We start from the raw sequence: 13,162 nt of genomic DNA, 5'->3' as shown, positions 1-13,162 counted from the left end.
AATCCTTTGAGTGGAAGGGAGTGTACTGAAAAGGCCACCTTTAGCCTCCAGTGATGACTGGCCTAAGTAGTATACCTCAGCTGTTAGTAGTACACCATCCCGCCCAAAAAAATTACCTTATATTTATTTCGTTTGTATTCATGTCTCCCCTGATAGAATGTAAGCTCCTTGAAGGAAAGGGTTGTTTCATTTTTGGTTTTGAATCTCTAGGATCTATTATAGTGCCTGGCATATAATGTGTATTTAAAAAAAAAAATTGCTGACAACTCTAGTAGGAAGTTCTCATGGAAGGGATTGCTCTACTCTTGAGTCTCTCCCACATTTCTTTCTTCCTTCTTCTTAACCCTCAAAAGTGACTAAGGTACAGAAAACATGTATCAGGAAATGATACTTTACTTACTACCCTATCTTGTCCTCCCTACTCCACTCCTTTCTTTTACACTTTCCCAAGCAAGTCTTCAATTTTTGTATGAAGCTGCATTAGCTACGAGCTGTCCAAACCCTCTCTATTTCTTTGTTAAGTTCTCAGAAAGAGAAACACAGATAAGTCGGAAGGAAGCTTTTAACTAAATAGAATTTTTGTTCTAAGTTTACTGTTTAAAAATTATTTAGAAAAGTTTCTTTCTTTTCTTTTTTTTCCCCCAAAACAAACTTCCACTTACCGCTAAGCACAAGAAGGAAGTTATTTCCTCCAATTCCTCAGTAGTACTTTGCTGCCCCAAACTGTCACAGTATCGAATATCAGTCACAAGAGAGAACATTTTGGTTACAATTGCATAAAGATTTCTATACTTTCTTCCGCCTCCCCTCCCGGTTGTATTGCCTCAGAGTTTTAAAACTGACTTTTTGGTCAGTTAATTGGGAGCTGAAATGCTTTAGAGTTTCAAATACAAGAAGCATCCTTTTTCTTGGAAATTCTCGTCGTTGCCACCAGACCACAGCCTTCACTGGTCTGTTTTCTTTCTCCTCCAGGAATAAAGGAGTCCGATCAAATCCTTCTTTTGGGGTTTAGGCACAACGTGGCTTCCTTTGCGACATCTGTATTGTAGATTCCAAGTCCAGTTCCCCACTTCCCCTTGCCAATTTCCAGGTAGTTTCAGAGACTTCACTCTATCCTTTGTAGGTCCAGAAACTAATAGAACTCATGGAGCGCTCCTCGGTTTTCAGAGTCATCTTTCCTTTCACCCACGCGGTTTGCTGAATCTCCTGCTTCACTTGGTAATCCACGACCCGCACTAGCACAGACCTGGGAGGTTTAGGCGGCAAGTTCTTGGGTTCAGTTCCCAGCGGGCCTTCTAGACTGCTCTCTCGAGTCAGCTCTTTTTCGGAGTCGGGAGGAGGGCAGTATAGCTCCGGTTCAGTTTCTCCTCCATTCTCCAGGTCCCCACTACTCACATTCCCTCTTGTCCTGGTATGCCTATAAACCCCGAGCCACCGCTCCGGATCGAGCAGAAAGAGCACCTTGTCTCTAACCTTCGAATGGTGGTCCATGCTTTAGCTTCTTTATAATGTCGTTGCTGAGGCTGCATCTCTCCCACCTTGGGACCGAACTTCAGGTCGAGTTTCCGTTGGCTGCTGCTGCAGTTGGTGGACTCTGAAGGGTGAACTGATTTGGAAGGAGGCAAAGGAAGAAACAAGTCTCAACTGGTTCTGAAATTCAAGTGGATTCCGCACGCCAGGCTTCCACCTCATCATCACAAGTCTTACGTTAGGTGAATCATCCTGGCTCCCAGCTCCGAAATGACTTTTAGTCCCCACGTGGGGGAGGAGGATTTTAGTTCCTTCAACAAATACTTACGCAGCTTTACGGGGCTAATAGAGGTGAAAATACTAGAGGTAGAGGTAGTATTCTAGAGAATACTAGAGAGGTAGGCTAAGCAAGGCAGCCTTGGGCAAAATGTTTAAGTTGGCAGAATTTACCTTTGCCTCTCCCAGTCTCCTCCCTGCCCCGCCCCCAGTCACATCTCTCTCATCATCTTTCCCCTCCCCCAGCTCTTTTCAAGAAAAAAAAAATCCTCTAATAAAACTTTATGTTGTATTTATTATTCTTATTAACTTAACAGACCATGTGGTGCGGTATCCACCATAATTAATTCTCACTCCCTGATGTTCTATTTCAATGCCTTTTTTTATATATATGTATCCTATATCTTCTCTGTCCTCTGATTCTCTAACCTGCCTTTCATTCTCTCCTTCCTACTTTCTCCATCCTCATCTCTCTTTCCCCAACTCTTACCTCTCCTTTCTCCTGTCCCTTTCCTCTCTCACTTCCTTTTCCTCATTTCTTTATTCTTCAATTTCTTCTCCAGACCTAGGTAGTGAATTTTTACCTCTTTCATCACCTTACACAATACCAGAAGCATATTAGGTCTTAAATATTTATCTTGGGACCTCAGAAGTAGTAAGAAACAATAGGGTCTGAATTTCCCCAAGCCAAAACATTCCTTTGCTGGCCCACCTTACAAACAAAAGAGCAAAGTAAACTATAAAAATGGCAAGGTTGTGTTTGCTTGGGTTTTTTGTTTTGTTTTGTTTTGTTTTTGTTTTTGTTTTTGTTTTTTTTTTGGCTGCATTTTCTAACTCACACTTCTAAATGTCCCTCCACCTCCACACTTAAAGGACCAAGCTAGAATGTTAAAAGCCTTTGAGCATACAAGATTTTCTGTCAGTGTGTTTCTGTTTGTCCTGTCTTTAGATTTCCAGGATATCAGCAAAGTCTATCTTCATTTTCCTTAAAATTCTATGCTCATTTTACTTGGTGATGTTTTTTATTATAAAATGCAACCTGAATATTCTGCTCCGGGGTGGCATGTGTGGACTAGATTTTTATGTTGATTCCAGTGGCACTCCTTTTTCTTTTCTTATTTTTGAATTCTGATGATAGGAGAGGCTTTAAAGAGAGGGAAATCATAGAATCATCCATTTAGGCTGGGAAGGGACCTTACTGGCCATGTTGTCCAACCTCATTTTACACAGAAAGAAGTTGAAGCCCAGAGAACCAAATAACTTGACCACAGTCACCCAAGAAAGTTATAGAATTCTGACAAGGAAGAATTTCAAGTGAAGGGTGGAGAAAGGGGGGAGTCCTGATCCACTATCTGGCCAAGTATTGTCCCATTCAAAATAATGAAATATCATTCTATTGCAATGCTGAGTTTATTTCATAAGCCTGCACATTCCTAAATTCAGGGAACTGCCTTGCCACTTGGTCTGATAGGCCTCTTTTGAGTGAAACTCATGTGCTCTACTTAGAATTTATTTTTACTGCTATTCTCAGATAAGTCTTTATAGATTACCAGGGACCTCCATTCCCTCCCTCTTCCTGTAGTTTAAAGGTAACCTTCTGGAGACTATGCCCTGGCCTAACTCAAAGCAATAAATGTAAAATGGTTGGAATTTCAAGCCTGATATGGACAAAAGACAAGGTAAAAGGAGGGGAAGATATTGGGAGGGAGGCAAATGCCCTTTAATTGCATTGTACAGAAAATATCTTACATCAAAGACACTGTCTAGAAGTAGGAGACAATAAATAGTATAAATTTGGAATAAATTAGGCTAAAGTAGAGTCACTGCTCATGACTCAGTCTGTGATGTGAGATTATATTTTCTTATCTGTAAAGTGTTGTTTAGACTCTTCCCTCACCTCCACCCCTAGGAATGTGGTGAGGATTCCTGAGATAACTAGGGTGGGATTTGATTGAGGGATCTGGTAAATATAAGTGGTTTGTCACTCTTGTATTCTTTCGCTGGTCACAGTGGCAACTACAATAAAGTGAATATATGAGTGGGAAGAGACCTTTCCTCTCATTCAAAAACTTAAGCAAACAGATTCTCTAAATGCCAAGGGGTTGATTATGTTGATTAATTCTATTTTCCTATTAATACCATAAATAACTTGTTGGTGCATATTTGCTTGCATTTTGTCTCCCCATTAGACTGTGAGCTTCTTTGAAAGATTTTTTTTTTGTATTCCCAGTTCTTAGCATAGTGCCACATATGTAGTGGCATTTAATAAATGTTTGCTAATTGACTCACATAGAATAAAAGTAGTGTTGGGGCAGCTGGGTAGCTCAGTGGAGTGAGAGCCAGGCCTAGAGACGGGAGGTCCTAGGTTCAAACCCGGCCTCAGCCACTTCCCAGCTGTGTGATCCTGGGCAAGTCACTTGACCCCCATTGCCCACCCTTACCAATCTTCCACCTATGAGACAATACACCGAAATTAAGGGTTTAAAAAAAAAAAAAAAAAAAAAGAATAAAAGTAGTGTCAAACTCAAATAGAAAAAGAGGTCACTAAACTATACATGAGGATCTCTGTGTACTGCATAGTGACTTTGAAAAATCATGTACTATTACTTATATATTATTGTATTTATATTTATTTTGTTAAATTATTCTGAACTACATTTTAATCTGACATTCATGAGTATTGCAGGCCATGTGTTTGACAGCTCTAAAGAAGACAAATAATAAGATGGCTTTCCAAAAAAAAAATGTTATGAAAATAATAATACTGAGGTTGAAATTCAACCTCAGACAAGGGTAATATGACCCTAGGAAAACCATTTAAATCTCTGCAAACCTCAGCAATCCCCTAAGACAGTGATGGAGAACCTTTCAATGGGGCCAGTGATGTCCTCAGGCATGCATGGAGAGGGGGAGGGAAACAGCCCAACCCCACTGGCTTTCTAGTAATGAACTCTGGTGAACTCTGTGCTAGGACAAAGATGGGCATGCCCACAGAGAGGGCTCTGAGTGCCCCCTCTGGCACACATTCCATAGCTTTACCATCACTGCCCTGTGACTTATCTGCTAAATTATAAAGAATTTTTAAAAGATTGAGGAAGGAAAAGGACAGTAGTATTTTTACTATGGAGGAAACCCGAAATTAGAATCAGATTATCTAGGAATTATTTAGCACCAAATTCCCAATGAACTACTAATAGGCTTAGAGATTGGCACAGGCACCCCCTGCCCCATTATTCCACTCTCTGCCCCTTTTACAATGGTCTCTGACCTCCCTCATCTCCCAAATTGAGAGACAGTGGGGCAGAATAGACAGAAAATGGGTCTCAAAGCCAAGAAGACCTGGATTGTAGTCCTACCTGGGATGCATACTAGCTATGTTATCATGGGCAAGTTACTTACCCTGCCAGTGCTCTAGGCAACTCTAAAATTTATAAATTGCAGAGAAATTGCCAACTTGCACTGGTAAAGGGAATCTTCCCATCTGGGGATTTTCTATACAAACAAAATCTGAGCTATAATACTTCTCTTTATCCCTATCCCAAACAAGAGTTGTAGTATAATAGAGGGAGGTTTCATGCCAACAAAAATCATAGAAAATTGACTTATGGCAAGAAGTCAAAGTAAATCAAATCCAGAAGAATGAAGTCTGAAGGCAGATTCAGCTGGAAAGCAGGCAGCAGATCTCTCTTGAGAGAAAAAGGTGGGGTAGCTCGGGGAAGGATGTAGTAGCTTTAAAGATTCAGGGCTGGAACACTTAACAGAATGATTTAAAAGGGTGGATTGAGAGCTAGTCCTAGAGACAGGAGGTGCTAGGTTCAAATTTGACCTCAGACACTTCCTAGCTGTGTGACCCTGGGCAAGTCACTTCACCCCCATTGCCTAGACCTTACCACTCTTCTGCCTTGGAGCCAATATACTGTATTGATTCTAAGACAAAAGTTAAGGGTTGTAAATAAATAAAATTTGCAGATAAGTAGTGCTGAGGTAGACTTCCCCCTCTCCCCACCTCTCTCTCTCTTTCTCTCTTGCTTACTTGAACTGGAAATTCAGGGTAGCTGTGGCAAAGAAGCAGATATATCAGATTCCTGAGATGCTGAAGAAAATAGAAAAGACTTCAGTTCAACCGGTCTTGTGGTGACTGTAATCTTCCCTCTCAGATCCATAAGAAACCTGTGCATTCCCTCTATTATCCTCAATATTTTGCCTGGGTAAGCAGCTTTGGGTTGCTTATCTGCTCTAGAATTAATTAACAGTCATTCCATAGTACAAGTCCTTTATGGACCACCCAGACAGACAGGGCACTACCTAGATCTCCTGACTAGCTAGAATTTCTCACTTTAAAGTAATTTCCATGGGTTAGAGAATAAATTGACTTCTGTGTTGGAGCAAGTAGTTGTCACAGTAGTTGTGCCCAAGAACCTAGTCATGAGGGTATGTTCAAGTATGCTTTTCAAATGTGGTAGATGGGGAAAAGATAGAAAATTTTAGGTGTTTGAGGCATCTTTAGCTAAATGTTGAAAATGGGATCATAATGAAGCATTCAAGAGGATTTTTCTCTCTTAAATATGCCAAGGAAGATGTGCATGCTTGGAAAGTTGTTTCTCCAAAGACTCTCATTACCTTTATAAGCAATGGGAGCTGCCGGAGCCAGTTTGAAGTAACTAGATGATTGTTAATTTTTTTGGGTATGAACACTTACACCTCAGATATTGGTAAATGCTACCGTTCAGAACTTTCATTTATTGTTTAGGTTTCTAGACTTTAAAAAGTGATGGAGAAAGTGCTAAGAATTCAGATTAAACTTAAAAGTGTATCCTGTAAACTTTATTATTATTATTATTATTATTATTATTATTATTATTATAGAGCTGGTTGTTAAACATTTACTAGCACTACCCCTAAATGGACATTTTTGCCAAAGACAGAGTTTGGCAGCTGGGGCTCCTGAGGCCTAGGCACACTATATTGTAGCTTGACATGGGTAGTATCATGATGCTTTGTTTGCTCTTCAGAGTTGTGTGGGTTAAGCTGACAGACCACAGTGAAACTATTTGTTGACTCTGGCAAAAGGATGGGTCATTCAAACAACAGTCATTCATCCAGAATAGGCTTCTTGGTCCACCTACTCTTACCCTTTAGCTAAATGGCTTGCTAGTCTATTCATATTTTCCATTAGTGAAGCCAAATGGGCCTGAGCTCTTTAAACAGATGGTGTTTGTTTACCTAGATTCTTTCTTTTCAGAAGGCTTGCTCAGTTAGTCAGTATTATAATCATAACTAAGCATTTTAAATGTACAGAGCAATAAGGAAAGAGAATAGATATAAGACATAATCTCTGATTTCAAATAAAGAGTTTACCATTAAAAAAAAGTTTATTATCTATTTGCACAGAGAAAACTAATAATGAAACAATTATCTATTACCTTATTTAAAAGGCAGGGAATTAGATTCATTCATTCAAAATATATATACATATATTTAAGTACCTACTATATATTAAGCACTGTGCTAAGTCCTGGAAATACAAAAAGAGGGAAAAAACAATCCTTGCCCTCAAGGAGGTTATAGTCCATTCGGGGAAACAACCTGCAAACAAATATATACATAGCAAGCTGACGCAGGATAAATAAGAAATAATTAACAGGGAAAGCAGTCAAATCAAGAAGGTTAGGGAAGGCTTCTGGCAGGAGATGGGATTTTAGCTGGAACTTAAAGGAAGTCAGGGATATCAGTAGTTGGAGTGGTAGAGGGAGAGCATTCCAGGTATAGATAACAGCTAGTGAGAATGCCTGGAGTCAAAACATGGAGTGCTTTGTTCTAGGAACAGCCAGGAGGCCAGTGTCAAAGGATCAAAGAGTACCTGTTGGAAAGTAAGGTGTAAAAAGACTGGAAAAGTAGGAGGGATCTAGGTTGTCAACTTGAAATCTAAAACCCCAAGTTTGCCTTACTATCTCTTGTGAATTTGCCTTTAGAGAAAGTCCCAAATTGACCTTGTCTTAGACTGAACAATTGATCACCAAGCATCCATTAAATGTCCTGAAAAGGAGTGATAGAAATGCTCAAATCCTCAATCACCCTTTTTGTCTTAGAAGTTTCCCTCACTGGGTCAGAGATCCATTCCCAAGAAGACTAACACCTGTGCAGGAACCATCCTTTTTATATCCATTGTAGAAGAACACTCTCTGATACCCCAGCCTCTGGCCTCTTTCCCTAGCCTGCTTACAACCTGTCAGTGTATGTTTGCTGTACATAATTCCCCCAAAAGTATATAAGATCCTTATCTTCTATTCTTCTTTGGAAAATCATCTTTGGTGGTGATTCTATCAGAGAAGCTATCCTCAGAGCCCCAGAGTTTTGACTCTGTGTAGTATCTAGCACTTGGCTCTGTGTGTGGTGGTCGAATATTAAAGACCTGTCTCTTTCCTGATTAAAGATTTGGTTTTCTGACTCCTTTAGTGGTTCTGTGTTTTTCCAAGTTAACAAGGTTATGGAGGGCTTTAAATAAATGCCAACGTGAGCATTTTTATATTTGCACCTAAAGGCAAAGCAACTGGAATTTATTGAGTAGAAAAGTAACATGATCAGATTTACATTTTAGGACCATCACTTTAGTAACTAAATGGAGAATATATTGGAGTGGGGAGACGCTTGCGCCTGACAGACTTACCTGTGATATACCCAAAGAATTATCCCAGTAATTGAGTCTGAACCACCAATGCAAGATGCAAAGGGACTTTATTGTCTAAGTTTAAACCAAGGGTCTCACATGGAAATGTGTGACCAAGAGCTGTGCCTGAGCTGGGTATTTATAGAGTGGAAGGCAGCTGAGGGTGGGATGGGGGATGTTTCAGGGGAGAGGTCTGGAAGGTGGGTGGTCCAGGAGAGGTCTGGGAGGTGGGTGGTCCCTTCAGATAAGCTTTTAACAATTTAATTTTAATATATAGTATAAGAAAGAAATAAGGAGGGAAGGAAATAAAAAAATATTTCTTCCTAGTCTACCACCCTAATCTTACCAGCCCACAAGAGTGTCTTCCGCCCCAGCCACCAACAGCGAATCGCAGAAAGACCCCGAGCCAAAAATTTCCAGAGAAAGACCCCTTTCTCCACATCACTTCCTTTCCCTCCATGCTGGTCTATCACATCTCAGGAACCAATCAAAGTCTCTCTGTTTGGAGCATTCCAGCAGAAAGTTCACAATCCTGGGAGGAAAGAGGTTCCTTTTACAAAAGGCAAAAGGCAAGCCCTGTGGTCCTGGAGTTTACACTCTAATGGGGAAGTCAATAAACAAACAACTTAATGCAAACAAGATAAGGTATATTCAGGATAAATTGGAGATAATCAACAAAGGGAAGGAATTTGAATTAAGGAATATGGAAAAAGACTTCTCTACAAGAAGTGAAATTTTAGCTGGGATCTAAAGGGAGCCAGGGAAGCCAGGAGTTGAGATGAGGAGGGAGAAAATTCTAGGCATGGAAGACAGTCAGAAAATAAAATCAAAAGATAGAATGTTTTGAGAGAGGACTAGCAAGGAAGCCAAGGTCAATGACTTCACACAAATCATCCATGGATGATATAGTTAGCTGGCTAAAGATCTTCTTTTAGAGGAGCAGTATATTATGTAGGTTGTCTTTATGATTCAAGGTAAAGGTAAGAGGAAAGAGAACTAGCATGTTACAGTGGAAAGTTAGACTTGAAGCTGAAGGATCCAAGTTTGAAACTCAGCTCCTTATGAACTTGGGCAAGCCAATTAATTTCCCATAACCTCAGTTTCCTCATCTACAAAATGAGGATAAGAATACTTATATTACCTACTCTCAGAATAATAGGAGATCAAATGAAATTAGAGAATCATTTAGAACTGAAAGGACTGTCAGAAGCCTTCTAGTCTAGCCCAGTCGTTTTAACAAAAGAAAGTAAATGAGGTACAAAGTGGCTAAATGATTCGCCCAAGTTCATTTAGTTAACCAGCATCAGAGGAGTCTTTTGAACCTAGGACATCTGCCTCCAGATCCTTTGTACAGACTATTAAGTTGACAAAGCTGGTGTGGGTAAACTGGAGAAGGAAAAAGACATGGAGTTTAACAGTGGTTGACTCCCCTCTCTCTCTCTTTCTCTCTTTCAGTATTTACCAAGGGTAGAACCAATCTTGTAAGTCACAAAACTCACCCTCAGTTTTCTTTTCTTTCTTTTTTTTTTTTAAACTATAGTATGGAGTTATTCTCCCTTAATGTTATTGCCAAGGCTTATTGAGATTTAAAAATCTCAGACTCTCCTGTCTCCAATACATGCACTAAACAATTGCCAAAATATTACTCATAAGGCATTGGTCTGTCAATGTCTCACATGTGTCTGCTCAAAACTTTCATTAGATCTCTGTTGCCTTAAGCTGAAATATTATCTCCTCAACTTATGGCATCTAAAGCCTATAGTTCTATTCCAATCTTCCCCTCTGGTCTTATTTCACATTCCTTCTCAGAAACTCTACATTCAGGCCAAACTGGATGCTGCTCCCCAAACTTAGCATTACATTTGGTGCTTTCATGTGTTCCTCCCCAGTTTCCCCTCCCATCCCATTCCTGGAATGTACTCTTTTCATCTTCACCTGTTATAATCCTTACTTACCTTCAAGGCTCACTTCAGAAGTTAGCCCTTTTGCGACACCTTCCTTGATGACTTCAGCTGTAATGTACTCTTTCCCTTCTTGAATAATTCTAGAGCTTTATCTAATTCTCTTCTTTGCCCTTCCCCTTTATCTCCTAACCATATTTTATTTCTTTGTGTGCAAACATGGAATCACACCCTAGTAATTGTACTCCCATGTTTCATATATGCAAGTCTTTGCCAGTATTTTTGATTCTCCATCTTTATCTCTTGAAATTGTGTCCTTTTTTCAGTGGTGTTCTGGAGCTAACCTGGTTCTAGAGTTCCAATTGTTCAAATTTCAGAGTGAAAATTTACATTTTGGAAATCTATAAACACTACAAATCAGGGTTTGACTGGTTATTTTATATATTGTCTAGGCTTAGGAAAGTGATGAAAAGTTAATACAGATTAAGTTGAAAAGTGTGCCCTTATAGAATATTATTTTTTTCTTTTTATTTATTAATTTATAACATTTCTCCATGGTTTTAGGATCCATGTTCTATCTCTCCCCTCCTCCTACCCCCTCCCATAGCTCACACACACAATTCCACTGGGTTTTACATATGTCATTGACCAAGACCAATTTCCATATTATTGATATTTGCATTAGGGTGTTCACCTTGAGTCAATATCCCTAATTATATCCCCATCCACATGATCAGGCAGTTTTTCTTCTGTGTTTTTACTTCCACAATTTTTCCTCTGAATGTGAGTAGCATTCTTTCTCATAATTCCCTCAGAGTTGTCCTGGATCATTGCATTGTTGCTAGTAGAGAAGTCCATTACATTTGATTATACAACAGTGTATCAGTCTCTGTGTACAATGTTCTCCTGGTTCTGCTCCTTTTACTCTGCATCGATTCCTAGAGGTCATTCCAGTTCACATGGAATGTCTCCAGTTCATTATTCCTTTGAGCACAATAGTATTCCATCACCAACAGATACCACAATTTGTTCAGCCATTCCCCAATTGAAGGGCATACCCTTGTTTTCCAGTTTTTTGTCTCCACAAAGAGCATGGCTATAAATATTTTTGTACAAGTCTTTTTCCTTATGATCTCTTTAGGGTATAAACCCAGCAATGGTATAGATGGATCAAAGGGCAGGCAATCTTTTAGCACTCTTTGGGAGAATATTCTTTTTCCAGAGAAACAGTTATTAAACATTTACCAGCACTCCCTACCTTTTCTCTACTTCTACTGCTATCGCCTTACATCAAGCCCTCCTACCTTTCACTCTGAACCATAATTATAGCCTCCTAATTGGTCTTTCTTCCTGAAGTCTTTTCCCTTTTCCAGCATCTCCACTATTGCCAAAACTGTTATCCTAAAGCAAATCTCTGACTATGTTTCTTCTTGCCCAATAAATTCTAGAATATTACCCTTAAGACAAAATAATTTTTTCTGATTAATACTGAAATTCCTTTACAAACTGGTATCTTTCCAGTTTTATTGTATATAATATCCATTTATTCTTATTAGAATGTGAATTATTTGAAACCAAAGCCTCTTCTTTTTAAACATTTTTTACCCCCAATGCTTTTTGCAATAAGTACCCATAGTAAGTATTTAATAAGCATTTCATTCATTCATTCATTCGTTCGTTCGTTCGTTCGTTCGTTCATTCATTCATTCATTCATTCATTCCATCAGTCAGTCAGTCAGTCAGTTTTTAGTGTAGTCAAACTGGTCTTCTTGCTATTTGTTATCACTCAAGATCTCCCATCTCCATACTTTTACAAAGGTTGCCATCCATTCCTGGAAAACACTTCCTTCTAAGGTATTAAAATGCCTAGTTTCCTTCAAAGGTTAACTCAATCACCACCACTCATATGAAGTCATTTACTATTCCTATGTCCTCTCCCTGCTAATGTTCTGTCTCATATCTTGCACTTATTTTGTCCATGTGCATATTTTGACTCCCCTGTGGGATATAAGCTTCTTGACCAAAAGGATTGTTTCTTTTATGCCTTTGTATTCTTAATGCCTATTCCAGTGCCTGACACGTAGTAGATAATTAATATACATGTGAGTAATTGATTCTGTGCACATTTTACCCTACTTCCCTAGTAGAATAATTAAGATTTGAACTGTTTCATTTCCATGTTTGTATAACTTACAGTGTCTGAGATATATAACTTTTTTTTTTCAATTGAACCAAAGAATAAATTTGCCTCCTAGGTTCCTGAATCTGACTCTTTGGACTTTTTCTATTCCTTAATGACAGCACTTCCTTAAATAGAAGGATTTCAGATTTTACTTTAGAATCAAATACTTCCATTATTAGTGGTTATTTTCATGTTCTCACCCATCACACAATCCATGTTTCATCCTAGCTTGGGGCAGAATTTCAGGTGAGGCTCTATGATTTCTATTAGTCAGCAACATGTGCAACAGGAAGTTGCATCACAATGTAATGATGATAATGAGAGAACCAGATTCCCCTCTTCCCTCACCCTGCAGCCCCATTGCACCTCTGTGCTTCTCTGCCCTTACTCATCCTGAACACAGACAGAGGTCTGATTCAGGAGAAAACATTACTTCTTTTGTGTGACCCTGGGCAAGTCACTTGACCCCCATTGCCCACCCTTACCAATCTTCCACCTATGAGATAATACACCGAAGTACAAGGGTAAAAAACAAAACAAAACAAAACAAAAAAACAAAACATTACTTCTTTGAAAGCAGAATTCAATGATTTAGGGACTATTCAACAGTGAAATTATAGAACTGGTTAGGACTTATTAAGAGAAATTTTCAAGTAAAATCATCTC

The 13,162-nt window shown here is 39.1% G+C and overlaps 1 protein-coding gene across 1 annotated transcript; it reads right to left on the bottom strand.

The window, feature by feature from the left end:
• Nucleotides 1–540: 540 nt before the first annotated feature.
• Nucleotides 541–2,594, bottom strand: C4H6orf141 (chromosome 4 C6orf141 homolog). Its single transcript, XM_044674122.1, has one exon. The coding sequence runs from the start codon at nucleotides 1,489–1,491 to the stop codon at nucleotides 1,111–1,113; it is 381 nt and encodes a 126-aa protein (XP_044530057.1). The 5' UTR covers nucleotides 1,492–2,594; the 3' UTR covers nucleotides 541–1,110.
• Nucleotides 2,595–13,162: the final 10,568 nt, after the last annotated feature.

The sequence above is a fragment of the Gracilinanus agilis genome, chromosome 4, assembly GCF_016433145.1.
Source record: "Gracilinanus agilis isolate LMUSP501 chromosome 4, AgileGrace, whole genome shotgun sequence".
NCBI classification, from domain to species: Eukaryota; Metazoa; Chordata; class Mammalia; order Didelphimorphia; family Didelphidae; genus Gracilinanus; species Gracilinanus agilis.
The sequence above is the reverse complement of the archived record's forward strand: the minus strand, read 5'-3'. Positions and strand labels throughout refer to the sequence as shown.